Consider the following 15177-nt stretch of genomic DNA (forward strand, 5'->3'; position numbering starts at 1 on the left):
GTTTTTTATCTCAAAGTCAAGAGAAGTGGTCCCTTGATCATCACCCCCAGCCTGCTTAACTAGTCCTTGCTGCAGATTATGCCACTGTTCCTTTTGCTATCCCAACCTTGATTTCTTGTAATACAGAAGACCTTTTCTGTCCAATGAGAGCCATTTGCCACTACCTTAAGCAAACAAGACATTCAAGAGGTAAAGATTCTAGACTCTCCTACTCCGGGAACTAGTGCATGAAGCACATCTCCAAAAATATAGTTATCTTCTGGCTACGGCATATTCATCAGGCACACATAGATTGCTAATGACAATGCTTTCTAGTTGAGATTGATAGTTCAAGGGATCAAGGCCCTCTCGACTTCCCCAAAAGTCGAGAATAATACACAAAAGGTCACAGCATATTTGAAACTGTAAAGTATTAATCTTTTATATGTTTATATTACTAAATATATCACAACAAATTACACATTAACTATACATATTTATGTACAATACTGAAAGGATAATTGAGTAATAACACCTAGATAAATTATAGCTCTTATCAAAAATATAATAATAGAAGTTATAACCTGACTACAGAATTGGAACCATCTAGAATTTTTAAAGAAATACAATGTAAAATACTTATGTAAGAGACCTTGACATAGCTATAATTTATAATCATTAAAGAACAAATGCATATCTCTCAAATGAAGTTGTTAAATTTCCAACTATATGTGCATCCTCCAGTTATGTTTAAAAGTATAGCATCTTAGACGATGAGAACACTTGGTTGAGCATACATTTAAATCACCTACTGCACCTTACTATTTTCCATACAAAACCTGTAATTTATACTTCTGTTACATGGGGAAATTGAAATCTGCACAAACTTCTATACAACTTATGAGCAAATAAGAATGGAGACAAATTATCCTCATCATTTGAGAGCATTTGCATAGGGTAATACAGTCTAGCAAAATGTGTACCTTGACAAGATGTAATAAGATTAAAGATATCTTTCTACTAAAAATATGAATATCATACAGACCAGTAACCAATCTGTAACCTAAACTACACAGGAATTAAAAAAAAAAAACCTGCACTCTACATTAACCAATTAAATACAATAATCATCCAATTTAAGTAACCACAATACTATAGCTGGAAGATATATAAAGGTCCCCGTTTTACGGCAAGGGTTCTGTTCCCGGCGATGCTCCGTAACCCGAAAAATGGTGTAAACCAGAACATCATCATGGGAATAAATGGCACTTATGGTGCTAAAGTCAGGTTAATGGCGCCATAAAGTCAGAAAGCTGTAACCGGCAACTGCCTGTATTAGGGCAGGCCAATAACATCATGAGAAAGGTGCACACTTTGACATTTATTAATAGTATATTGAGAAGGAAAACAGAATCACAAGAAACAACACTACGAAAATTTTGCCTCATATGTTACCCTGCAAATGCAACCTGCAGCATTTAGAAAATTTACAAGAAATAATATACTATAGTCCACCAGGAACTGCATGACTTATCTCTGTTAACCCATGGGTCGCAAGCAGGAGCTCAGACTATCTGAAAAGTGTTTTCATCGATACATAATACAGGAATTACTCAATCTTTCTGCAGAATTCTCTAAAAATGAAATTTTAAATCGATTTGTATTTTTCATAACTAAGAAACCTGCAGTCTTAAGGGAAAATTTTCGAGTGCGTGCTGAAGTCCGGTTAAAAGATGGCGGTAAGGAAGAGGGGCTAGCCGACCTACCTTAACCCACCTTGGGTCTATCATGTCATTTTCCTCTAGACCAGGTAAAATTGAGGGGTGGCTTGAGGTGAGCAATATATATGACTACAGGTTTGTTAGATATGAAAAATAAAAAATAATTTAAAATTAGTCATTTCTTCATTTAAAGAACAAATCTTTGGTCTCAACATAAGGGAGACTCACTCTTGGAGGGTGGATAGAGAAAGCCTCAGAAATGACTGGAGATTCAGTTCACCTAGGCTCACTTCCTGCCCAAAGTAGGACATGGGAAGAACCGTCCTTTTAACCGTAAAGTAAAATGTACTTATCAGCCATACATCTGGTTTAAGACACAATGTGAACTCCTACTACTTTGTGTCATGTAGAAAAATAAAGAACTAAATATAAACAATTATGCTTCCATAATTGTTTATATTTGCATAGAAATAATTAAGTAAAACCAATGGAAAGCTGCTCACTCATCCCATCATCTTGCAATCAAGGAATAACACAAGTTTCCAAACATGACAATTTGTCCAAAATTGCATTTTTCCTAACTATACAAACCTGAGGTCCTTTTACAATAGGAAGGTACTAGCGGCAGCTGGATAGGTCGTAAGCTTTCGAACAAGGGGTTCGGTAGTTAACTGCTTGTCCGACAGGCGCGCGCGCGCGACTGGGAGGTAAACAAATCACTTTTGCTTTTGGCCCAAGCAAAAACTGCAGAGTGAGGGGTGGCATGAGGTGGGACTATGTGTAAAAGGACCTCAGGTTTGTATAGTTAGGAAAAATGCAATTTTGGACAAATTGTCATTTGTTCCGACACGGCATACAAACCTTCGGTCCTTTTACAATAGGAAGACTCACTTCTTGGTGGGAGGAATCTGAGTCTTTTGTGAACAGACTGGTGTTCGCCCAACCTTGGAATGCCTCCCTGGTCGTAAGAGCGAGGGAGGGATCCAAGCCTCTGTCCGATTGATCGGGGTGTGCACCGCAGGATCAATGGTCAGACCTCTGGACCAAGTACTAAGAGAGAGGCAAGCGTATCTCTTCGTACCAGCAAACAAGAACAAGTTCCTATTTGCAAGAGGCAACATAAAGTTATGGTTTGTCTCTTGTTGGCATCCACTTCCCCCCCCTTGTAGGAGGAATGGTGGATATTGCTCCCATCCCTAGTGAAAGGGAATAGGATGGGGCTCTGTCGAGTAGCTCACCGGCATCTCGTCCTTATCCAGCAAGGTGATGACCGTATCCCTCTACCCACGGGTAGAGGGGGAGAAAAAGATAGGAAGAGAAGCCAGTCACTCTCTCATTCACTTATCTATTCTTACAGTCACACCAGGACTCGATGCTGTTCAGCCTGCTAGGGTCTGGGTTAGCTACACAACGTGTTGAGCAGCCACCACGGGTCCCAAGGAAAACGATCCAAGGACCTGTGGGCAATATCCAAAAGGTAGAAGGAGGTGCCAGTGGTCTGGTTGTACCAGACCCCTGCCTTCAGTACCTGCGCCACGGAGAAGTTCTTGTGTAACTCGAGGAGTGTACTTCTAGGTCATCTTGGTGCTGACGAAGAGTCTTCAACACTCAGCCTGGGATGTCGAGTTTCTTCAGAAAGCGCGGTCGCGCTTTCACAGGACAAAGCAGCATCTCCTTCGCATCGAAGGCGGTGAAGTCCATTAGGGAGGGGATTGTGAAGGACTCTAACCGATCGTCAGGAACCGAAGGGTTCGAGTCTTAGTCTTCGCTACGAATTCGGTACGAAAATCGAGCGTCACGAATCCCCATCCCCTGGATGCTTGACTTCGCAGGAAAAGTCATGCAATTACCTCAGAGGAAAAGAAGGGAATGGTCGTATGACCTATCCCTCTTCTCGACTTCGGTGATGTCCTGTACCCATACTGGTCTATCCGTCTGCAGCGAAGTTGTTCTTCTCGGTAGTGGATAGGACACCGACACTCAATGGTGGGTGTCGATGGTATGGGTTACTGTGGACAAGCCGTTAGGACGAAGAAAAGACTTATGGAACAACCGAACTAAGTCCACAGCGAAGTTCGTAACAGACTTGGGCGCTCTGACAGCTGCCGACTGACTGCGTTCGGTAGGAGGCACGTTGTCCAAGCACCCGAGCAAGTCACGTGACCTTCGCCTTAAAAGGGTTATGCCAAGAGACTAAACAAATAATTTGTTCGTCACCGATGCCAGAAGGCAAGGTGATGACTCTCTTAAGGCATGTGCCCAACAGGCGAAAGTCAATTGCCTTCTAGAGACCGAGGTCCCTGATGGCAAGATATCTCATAGTATAGTTGATTCTCGGCTAAGGAGAAACAACACTATGTGTCGTTGAAGACGAAGGTGTACAGAAAATGCAACCTACGTCTTCACAGCTGAACCGAGAGAAGGATTCTCAAGATTCTGAACCTGTGCTACAAAGACTGAGAACGCTAACCGCTATTCATTGCTGTCCGGTGAGGATCGTAGTTGCAATAAAAGCGGAGCGCTTTTCAGTAATGAAGACAGGGAAATACTGCCTGAAGAACTGCTTCTCATGGGCTGAACATTGGAAGTAGAGCTGTCAGGTCGGAGAGTAGGCGATGTCTTCTGACATATCTGTTAATTCTGGGCGAGCAATGAATAATTGCACACCTACGAATACGAGATATTTTGAAGACAAACTCAGATGTCTGCAAAAATCATTCGCATTATCGCGGTGCGATGCAGCGGGTGACTAGTACAGACTTCTGTTACCGTGCGGTAAACAGAAAGATGAAAGAGTCCAAGATATATCTCTGTTGAAAATTCTCGCAATGTCGAAGGCGATGAAATCGAGCGTCACAGCAGTAGATGGTCCTTCATTATTGCGAGAATCCCCGTTAATCAGAGACCTAAGTCCATGATTGTTGGGCAGAGATACGGTTCGGTAGTCAATCAAACCAGGGGAGAGAGAGACGTAACCGACCGTGCATCTCCGAGACCTAGCTGATACTGAGCCGCTATCAGGCAGTTCAATACGCAGTAGCTCTCGGTGACTCGTCATCCTGAGTTGCCAGGTAATCCATTATTCCACGAAGGAATGCGTTCGGCTAGAACCATCGAGCATAAAGAATACGCTCGAGCAATTATATTTAACCGAAACCGGATTTCGGTAAATACAAAAGCTGATTTGGTGTTGTCATGACAATACCAAGTATCTAAAATCGAAACTGATAACTGCTGGGAGGTTGCAGGCAACCCCGAGTTGCAGTTCAATTAAGATACAATTCGTCTCGGTCACAAACCGTAGAGTTAACTACGGTATGCGCCTACCCCCCGGACAATTCAACTGTTAAAAGAATCATGTCGCGAGGGTAATATACGTAGTATATTTGTAGGTTCTGTACCACGACCTCCATCCTAAATTCTTTTCCTCTCGAGGAATGAGAATAAGGATTGGAGATCGACCGCCATTGTTCTCTAGTCAAGAGAGTGAAGGAGAAGTCTTTCCCAAAGGAAAGCTTCAATGGTGAACAGAATACCGAAGACGATAGTTCAAGCCAAACTGGAAGTTCCCGTCCGTTCTTCTCTATTCCAGGTTAATCGCCTACTGTGAGATACTCTTCTTTCAGCAGCAGTCTTCGCCTACTGTGAGATACTCTTCTTTCAGCAGCAGTCTTCTTCCAAATGCTAGAAATTACAGGAATTCGAGCATAAGCGAGGTTCCCGATTATCGTGTAACAATTATCGGGGATCTCGCTCACTTTGGACCGTGGTCTCGCCTAAGTGTTTGGAGATCGTAAAAAACTCGAAACACTCTGAGTGCGCTAGAAATTCCGTAGAATTCTAAGCACTCTGCGAAACCCCCCACCGAATTCGTCAAACGATATCGGCTGGTGGTCCTCTCGATTCCCGTAGAAATCGAGAAAGGGGCAGGATCCCTCCTCAACGACCGGGGCTTACGTCAGGTAGGACCCGAAGGTCCCCCCGGTAGCGCAGCCCCTAACGTGGGATCTTACAGAGAAATCTCTGTAGGATCCCTCCCCTTTCCCTCGTAGCCGTAAGGAGAGAGGGAATGGGGGAGGAATTGGATACTGGCTCGCCTTCCCAGCGGAACTAGCAGTTGGAGAAGAAAAGGAGCAGCCATCGCCTTACGGCGATGGCCTCTCAGAGCCTGGGAAAACGTATCGTCAGGAGAAAACGTTTTCCCGAGGAGGGTTACGAACTCATACTGTAGGTAAGGGTCTGCCGCCACTGTGAACGTCGTCTGGGTGGGGCTGATCGACACCTGACAGGAGAGAGCCGATACCGTCCTCCGACTCATTCCAGTCCTCGTCGAGGTCGAAACCTCAGGAGGACCGAAGGGGTATTCAAATACGGTGTCCGAAGACACGTAGAAACACCTCTGTCGCAGTAGAGGAGGTGAAGTAGCTTGTTCGACCGGCCAGAACTGAGAGAGCCTTCTTGTCCGGAGACGAGAGACTACCTGGTTCAACACAGTCGGCAAGCTCCGATCGCGGCAGACCCACCTGTCGATTTGGGTTCCCTCTCGGGCCCCAAAACGACTCGAGCCGAGACGTGGCTCTGCTGGTGGGAGCGGCGATCCTTCCCCGAGGTCGTTGTGCTGACGAATCAGCGCCATAACCTCGGTAAAGTTCCTCTGGATCTCGGAAGTCACAGCATCTTGCAGAGTGGGACCGTTAAGCCCTTCGAACAAGAGCATATTCCGAGAACCTTCCTCCTAAGAAGGGGGAACAGCGACAGCCCTCTCGGTCTTCTCCATCCACTTGCGCATACGTCCTGGCCGGTCCAAGAACCGTGCCTGGCAACGTAGGGCGTTGTGGTGGGATCATGAGGGGCGCACCCCTCACGATCACTCCTCAATACCTCGCTCCTCCCGGTGTAACCCGAGGAGGTTGAAGGTACGGGAGAGGCAGACCTGACGCTCCTCCTCGCTCGCTGGCAGAACCAGCAGCTTGGAGGGCTGCAGGCGATCGTCAACCCGCGGTGGCGATCGAGCTGCAGGCCTGGTCGAACCGTCTCGCTGTGGAGAACGGCTGGACTGAGCACAGCGGCCCCGATCTCGAGTGTCAGACGAGCTGGTGCTGGTTGCCGTACCCGATCGCTCTCTGTGAGAGCGACGGTCAGGCGACCTGCAGGCTCCACTGTCACAGTGAGCCCGGTGCTTGTCCTCACGGCACGTCCACGTCGCGGTTCCAGCCGTGGATTGCCACCGGCCGGGAAAGGGGAGGACCTCTTCCCAGCCTAAGGCCCGTGGCGGGTCGTGGAACGTCACGTACCGGGTGTTAGACAGATGGTAGCCGCGGAAGGGGGGGAGGAGCGCGAGGAGCTGGGTATGGTGAGAGTAGCCATGCTCGGTGAGCGGCTGTCACCAGTCTTCCGAACCGTGCAGTTGAACCTGACAGCTGAGCGGAGATACGGGGTCTGGTTCCTGGCTGGCACCGGCGAACGGGAGGACCTCTTCCCAGCCTCAGCCCCGGGGTGCCGTCACGTCCCCGGGGTAGCCAGCTGGTCGCCGCGAGAGCGAGAGCTGGTCTGTGAGAGTCGCGTCACGTGAGCGGCTGTCACCAGTCTTCCGCCCGTGCCGTGAACCTGACGCTGAGCGAGCTCCGAGGTCTGGTTCCTGGCTGCACGGTCGCTGGTAGGCGACCGTACACTCGGTACCTCCCGCGAACGAGAGGCCGAGACGGACCCTGATGCAGTGGCAGAACCACTGACACCAGGCGAGGAAGTACCGGGTGTTAGCCGGTACCCCGCTCTGGTCCCCGTAGTCTTCTTCCTTGCGGAGAAGAGACGGGCCCCGCTCCCGAAGGAGCAGGAGGACCAGCGGAAGAACCCTCCCGTCCCACCGAGGTGAGACGGGTCCCGAGAAGCTCCCGAGGAGACTTCTTAGGAGGGAGGAGGCAACCTTCTTCTTCCTCGGCGTGAAGCCTTAGAAGTTGAAGGGGAAGAGGCGGCAGCCGACGACGATGAAGAAGATGAAGACGACGACGACGACACCTTCCTCCTCTTCTTCGTCAGCTTCCCTCAGGACAGACGTAAGATCTGCCAATCCAGGGCGGAGCCGGGGCTGCTGTAGCCGAAGCCACAGGGCCCGGACGCACCTGTACAGACAGACCATAGTCTGGGGTAGTACCACCACGAACAGGGACGAGTCAGCATGTATGGGCATCTCAGGAACAGCAGGCACAGCCAGCACAGCATCGGTAGGGACAGCCAGCGCAGAGCAACGGCAGGGACAGCCAGCGCAGCAACGGCAGGGACAGCCAGCGCAGCAACTGCATGGACAGTCAGCCCAGAATCGGCAGGTACGGCAGGCAGCACCGGAAACCCAGGAAGTGGAGCAGCAGCCAGCAACATCCTGGTACCGGCGGCAGGTCCAGGGGCGAGCTCTAGGGCAGCGGAAGTGTGGTCGCGGCAGCGCGGCAACCACGAGCGGCGGCGGCACGCCCCCCTCGTCGGTACGGCGATCGCACTTCACAGCGGCTGTAGGCAAGACTGTTACCACGTGAGGCGAGTACACCAGGTGAGGACGGACGTCGTCACCTGGAGCGTGGTCACCACTCCATGGGTGACCGCAGTAGGCCGAGACATAGAACCGCAGCCCCTGGACACTAGCACGCCCTGCAAATGGAAGGACGCCCATACCTCACCAAGGTCCACCCTCGTGGCAGTAGCACCTGCGGAAATAACAGTAGTAGCGATTAGTGGGGGGGAAGTCCCCTCGCGCGGGGGGGTGAGCCCTCTCCGAACGAGTGGAAGACCCCGAATACAATTGTACATCGGGCACCGAGTGCCCTCTGCGCTCGACGGATCGGGCGAGGAGAAGAACGCAGATAACCTCCCCCCCCCAAGGGGAAGGGCCCATCTGTGGGAGCTTAGTGGGGGGGGGGGTTCTCGGTTTCCCACCCCCAGCACAGCACCCATGTACCCAACAATAATAATAAGAGCCCGAGAGCAATCGTGCCCTCGGCCCGAATGCAAGGGCATAAGGATCAATTCCCTGACTGAGCGGAACTTGAACCAAATAAATATTGATGCAATCAATAATAAAAGGAATAAAATGAAAAAGAATCTTGCATTACGATTCACTTCACAATGAATAAGGGCTCGGATCGAGCGCATTTGCGCCCTCGGTACCGAGCGCAAGGGTAAAAGGATCCATTCCCGATTATGAATGGAAACCTTGATCCATAATGAATTGATGCAATCAAAATATATATGAAAATGAAAAAGAATACTGCGCTTGCGATTTCACTTCATACAAATAAAAAGGGGAAGGATCAATTCCCGGGAAATAGCGGAAACATTGATCCAAGTAAACAATGCAATCTCAATAAAATATGAAATGAAAAAGAACTGCACTTGCGATTTCACTTCATTCAAATAAAAAGGGGAAAGGATCAATTTCCGGGTAAGCTCGGAAACTTGATCCAAAATGAAGTTTATTGCTACAATCAAAAGAAATAATATATAATGGAAAATGAAAAAGAATACTGTACTTGCGATTCCACTTCCATACAGAATAAGTTTTCGTGCCGAGCGCATTCGCTCGGCAACGAGCATACAGGTCAAAAAAATATAAATGAAAAGAGCACTTACTTACGATTTTCATCTACACATTTCCAACCAAAATATACGCTCGGAGCGAGCGCTCTCCCGCCCTCGGCACCGAGCATAAACAATACGAGGATCATTTCTGGGAAAATGAATTCCCGCACTTACGCCCTTCAGTCCCGGCACTCGGGTAATCGGAGGGCGTGGAGAAACCAAGATCCTTTAATTCACAATTGAATTCAATGGAAATAAATATGAAATGATTGTACTTACAATTCAGTTTCACTAGATAAATAGAAAAAGAAAAACACAACCATGCGAAAGCAACGACGATGAAGCGGGCAGAGAGCGATGATACACGTCCACACACCAGCAGGCCGAAAGCAAATGTGTTTTGTTTACCTCCCAGTCGCGCGCGCGCTGCCCTGTCGGACAAGCAGTTTTAACTACCGAACCCCTTGTTCGAAAGCTTACGACCTATCCAGCTGCCGCTAGTACCTTCCTATTGTAAAAGGACCGAAGGTTTGTATGCCGTGTCGGAACAATAATTATTTTGTAAATGTACAAACAACATTACGTACCTGATCACAGAAATTATCTTAAAATTATACAATGCTTAAAGGATATTTGATCTTGCCTACGTCCGTGACGCCATTTGTAAGATATTACGAGCTTGAAGAAGTAATGGCATATCAATCATGTGCCCTTTGTAAGTAAACGCACCCTGCAAGGTAAATTTTAAAAAGTTGAAAATATGGTACAGCACTACCAAAAATATACTACCAATTATTAAACATGTTACTTGGAGGTCTGATACAATTTTGACAGAATTCAATATTTATAAAAAGTTTTTTCAGTTTACTGTAAATATGATATTGTTATGATACAATAAAGTTTTATGCATACTTACCTGGCAGGTATATATATAGCTTATCCTCTTGACGCACTGGCAGAATTTCAAAACTCGCGGCAACCGCTAGTACACTGGTAGTTCAGGTGATGGCCACCCCGTTCCCGTGGAGCTGGTACTTGGAACTTTTATTCCCGTTTTCCTCAGATTTTCTCGAAACCCTGTCTCCTGAGGGGAGGAGGGAATGGGAATTTAATTATATACCTGCCAGGTAAGTATGCATAAAACTTTATTGTATCATAACAATATCATTTTTATGCATGACACTTACCTGGCAGGTATATATATAGCTGATTGACACATTTGGAGGTGGGTCATAGACAGCAACATCGTCATAATTCAAAAATTAACTAATTTTTAAAATTACTTATTAAGTTCCTTACCTGCTAAGGTAGCTGACTTCGTAGGTCCTGCCTCTTAGCCTGCTAAACCTTAGTAGCTCTCAACCAGGATGTGACCTGTTTGTTGAGAAAGCTAACAACAAGGGTCTGACAACTGGACATGACCAATCTGCTGACAGAGAACCCTAGCCCTCATTTACCACGGGCATTCATGCTAGGAAAGTTAGTCACCTGAACCACACACACTACAATAATAAACACTACACCAAAAAACTGAGCTGGTATTAACCTTCTCAGACAACCATAAAAAACACTAACTATTAAAATAAAAACCATAAATTAAAAATAAAAACGCATGTTATTAGGTTATGGGGAGGAAACTCCTTTGCCCAATACTGTACCTGAGGATACGGACGGGCCTAACGTTTGACAATTATCAAAAGTTGTCTTCACGTCTCTAAGGTAATGAGAGGCAAACACAGAGTTTGTCCTCCAAAACGTCGAATCTATAATGTCCTTGAGGGCTAAATTTTTCCTGAATGCTAAGGACGTAGCTACTGCTCTCACCTCATGAGCTTTAACCTTAATCAAGCCGAAGCATTCCTCCTGACAAAGTAAATGAGCTTCTTTAATGACTTCTCTTACAAAGAAAGCCATCGCGTTTTTAGACATAGGTCTAGTAGGATCTTTAACAGAGCACCACAGAGAACATGAAGTCCCCCTAATGCTTCTTGTTCTTTCTACGTAAAACCGTAAGGCTCTTACTGGGCAAAGAACCCTTTCTTGTTCTTGACCTACTAGATCAGCCAGTCCTTCAATCTCAAATGATCTTGGCCACGGATGCGAAGGATTCTCATTCTTTGCTAAGAACTCCTGTTGAAAAGAACAAACTGCTTTGTTGTGCTTCCAACCTACTTGCTTGTCAATAGCTTGCAGCTCACTAATCCTTTTAGCTGTAGCTAAGGCTACTAAGAAAATAGTCTTCTTTGTTATCTCTCACAAAGACGCACTGCCCATAGGTTCAACCTATCCGTTTCCAAGAACTTGAGAACGACATCCAAATTCCAAGAAGGAGTTCTGCAAAGTCGATCCTTCTTTGTATTAAAAGATCTGAGATCTCTAAGATCTGCGTCGTTGGACAGATCTAAACCTCTGTCTAAAAACACTGCAGACAACATACATTTATAACCTTTAATTGTCTGATTAGCCAAACCCAGTTCCTTCTTCAGATACAGAAGGAAATCTGCAATTTGTGTCACAGAGGTACTGGATGAAGAAATCTTCCTATTCTTACACCATTTACGGAAGTTCTCCCACTTCGACTGGTACACTTTGATAGTTGATGGCCTTCGTGCTCTTGCAACTGCCTTCGCTGCTTCTCTAGAAAACCCCCTCGCTCTGACAAGTCTTTCGATAGTCTGAACGCAGTCAGACCCAGAGCGAGGGTGTTCTTGTGGAACCTGTCGAAGTGGGATTGTTTGAGAAGATCTACTCTCGTGGGAAGACTTCTCGGAGAATCCACTGTCCATTCCAGTACCTCTGTGAACCACGTTTGGGCCGGCCAGTATGGGGCTATCAGAGTCAGCCTTGTTCCCCGACTTTCTCTGAATTTCTTCATTACCCTTCCTAAAATCTTGAAATGCGTACACATCTAGACCCGTCCAATCTAGTAGGAAGGCATTGACTGCGACTGCAAGAGGGTCCGGGATTGGAGAACAATAGTTCGGTAACCTCTTCGTCGCTGCGGTAGCGAAAAAGATCCACTACTGGTGTGCCCCAGAGGTTCCACAGTCTCTGGCATACTTGACGATGCAACATCCACTCCGTGGAAAGCACTTGTCCGTCCCTGCTCAACAGGTCCGCTCTGACGTTCTTCTCTCCTTGAATGAACCTGGTGAGCAGGGTGACGTTTTCTCTCTCCGACCACAGAAGAATCTCCTTCGCCAAGTTGCAAAGGGACAACGAGTGGGTTCCTCCTTGTTTTCGCATATATGCCAGAGCTGTGGTATTGTCCGCGTTGATCTGCACCACTTTGCCGCTGATCCACGGTCTGAACGCTTTCAGAGCCAAGAAGATCGCCATCAGTTCCTTCCTGTTTATGTGCCATGCCTTCTCTTCTTCGTTCCAAAGGCCTGACTCCTCCCGAGGGCCCAGCGTCGCTCCCCAGCCCTGCGTCTGACGCGTCGGAAAATAATATCCGGTCTGGGTTCCTCTGCTGGAGTGACGTATCCTCTGACAACCTCCCCGGAACTAGCCACCACTTTAATTCCTCCTTTATCTTTGAAGGAATTGGAAACCGGAAGGAATCTGGCTTTGCGATCTTCTTGGCCAAGACTTCGTTCAGAAAGAACGAAATGTAAGGGCCTCAACTGTGAAGTTCCTCCCTAGGGAAATGAACCGCTTCTAACGAAGAGAGTGTCCCCACACCCAGCAGGCTCATCCACTCTCTCGCCGAGCATTGGTCTTTCAATAGGAATTCTTGCACTTTCCGCAGGCACATGGTCTGCCTTTTCAGGGTGACGGAAAAGCCCGAAAAGTCACTGAGGATATCAGAATCCCCAAATAAACTAGCTCCTGAGAGGGGATCAACCGTGACTTTTTTCAGGTTTACCATCAGACCCAGCTGCTGAGTTAAATCCAATGTGATGTTCGTGTCCTCCAGACATTGCTGTTTTGATTGTGCTCTTATGAGCCAATCGTCGAGGTAGAGAGAGACTCTGACTCCTAACAAATGAAGCCACTTCGCCACATTTGACATCATTCTTGTAAAAATTTGAGGAGCCGGTGCACAGACCGAAGCAAAGGGCTTTGAATTGATAAATCCTGTCCTGGATCACGAATCTCAAATATTTCCTGGACCTTGGATGAATCGGAATATGGAAGTACGCATCCTGAAGGTCCAGCGTACATCCAGTCCCCTGGTCGTACCGCTGCCAGTACTGAATCGTTGTCTCCATCGTAAACTTGGTCTTTTCTACGAACAAGTTTAGCTGACTTACGTCCAGTACTGGCCTCCAACCACCTGATGTCTTCGGTACTAGAAACAGACGGTTGTAAAAACCTGGGGATTAGTGATCCAGAACCGTTTCTATGGCCCCCTTTTCTAACATGCTGACAACTTGATGCCAAAGAGCCTCTCTCTTCTCTAAATGATGTAATGAGCCCCTAGGGCTTCTCGGAGCTGTAGCGAGAGGTGGTTTCTTGAGAAAGGGGATCTTGTATCCTTCCTTCGCTACCTTTACAGACCAAGGATCCGCTCCTTTGCTTTGCCAGACTTCCCAGAAGTCTAAAAGTCTGGCCCCCACACAAGTCTGGAGGACTTCTGACTCATTGCTTGGTTGAGGTTTTCGAACCTCTTTTGGCTGGAACTCTTTTCCCTCTAAATGCTGGTCGGGAAAAAGTCCTACCCCGAAAGGGCTGCTGTGATGTTCTTGTATCCTTCGGAGTCTTCTTCATTACATTAGAAGGTAAATACTTCCTTACAGAAGACGTTAGTAGATCCTGAGTAGCCTTCTGAGTGAGGGAGAGCGAGATGTCCTTAATGATATCCTGAGGGAAGAGCTGTCCCGAAAGAGGAGAGAACATCAACTCCGACTTTTGCGCGTTCGAGACTCCTTTAGCAGTGAACGAGCACAAAAGATGTCTTTTCTTCAAAACGCCTGCTGTAAAAAGTGAAGCCAATTCATTAGCTCCATCTCTCAAGGCTTTATCCATACAGGACATGATAGTTCTCGGTAACTCGGATTCTGACGAATCTTCCATCTCCGAAGTCCGAGCCAGAGCCCCCAACGACCAGTCAAGAAAATTAAAAACCTCAAAAGTCCGATAGATACCTTTGAGTAAATGGTCGAACTCTGACGAAGTCCACCACACTTTGGCTGAATGTAAAGCATGTCTACGGGAGCTGTCCACTATGTTGGAAAAGTCTCCCTGGGAGGAGGCAGGAACTGCCAGGCCAAGACTTTCCCCCGTAGCGTACCAAACACCAGACTTAGAAGCCAACTTGGCCGGAGGAAACGCAAAAGAAGTCTTCCCCGACTCTCTCTTCTCCTTCAACCACTCATTTACACGTTGAAGGGCTTTCTTGGCCTCGAAAATTGAGACAAAGGCGATGGCGGGCCTGAAGGTTGAAAATCTCCTTCAAACAAAGAAAGGAGGCACTCTGTTAGTCTCTTGTAGTCCGAGGAAGGAGCTTCCACATTCTTGTCCTCTTCCGCACTCTCCACAAATTCTTCCTCCTGCGAAGAAATATCTTGAAAACCAAGATCCTGATGACTCTCCAAAGCGGGATCCTTATGCAGAGCCTGCTTAGAGAGCGAATGCGGAGCTGTCTCCTTGTAAAACTCCTCTCTTCCTTGTCGAGGAAAAGTTTCCACCTGCTGCCGCCTGCGTCCTGCGTCCTCCTGAACGTATGCGTCCACCATGCGTCCATCACTCTTCCTCTTGCGTCCTGCGTCCTGCACTGCTTCGTCCTTCTTAAGGGATGCACTGCGTCCTGGCTTGCGCTGCACGTCCTGCGTCCTCTTGGAGGACTTAACCGGGAGAGACGAGTCCTTACGTCTAACCGAAGGTTGTTCGGGCTTCTCCCTATGATTGGACAATCACCGCTAATCTCTCCTGCATGTCCCGCAGAACTTCCTTCGTCTCCGCTTCC

The 15177-nt window shown here is 47.4% G+C and overlaps 1 protein-coding gene across 5 annotated transcripts in view; it reads right to left on the reverse strand.

The window, feature by feature from the left end:
• Positions 1-15177, reverse strand: part of LOC135203602 (citramalyl-CoA lyase, mitochondrial-like) — a 44228-nt gene that overhangs the window by 11553 nt on the left and 17498 nt on the right. For 3 of the 5 annotated variants that reach the window (XR_010311971.1, XR_010311970.1, XR_010311972.1), the window contains exon 8: positions 9854-9996. Coding sequence is in view for 1 of the 5 variants with exons in the window: in XM_064233407.1 (XP_064089477.1) it covers positions 9910-9996 (87 nt within the window). In the remaining 4 variants the exon portion in view is untranslated. Of the gene's footprint in view, positions 1-9795; positions 9997-15177 lie in introns of those variants that run through there. The other 2 variants (XM_064233408.1, XM_064233407.1) reach the window with 1 other exon arrangement.

Source organism: Macrobrachium nipponense, chromosome 36 (assembly GCF_015104395.2).
Source record: "Macrobrachium nipponense isolate FS-2020 chromosome 36, ASM1510439v2, whole genome shotgun sequence".
NCBI lineage: Eukaryota > Metazoa > Arthropoda > Malacostraca > Decapoda > Palaemonidae > Macrobrachium > Macrobrachium nipponense.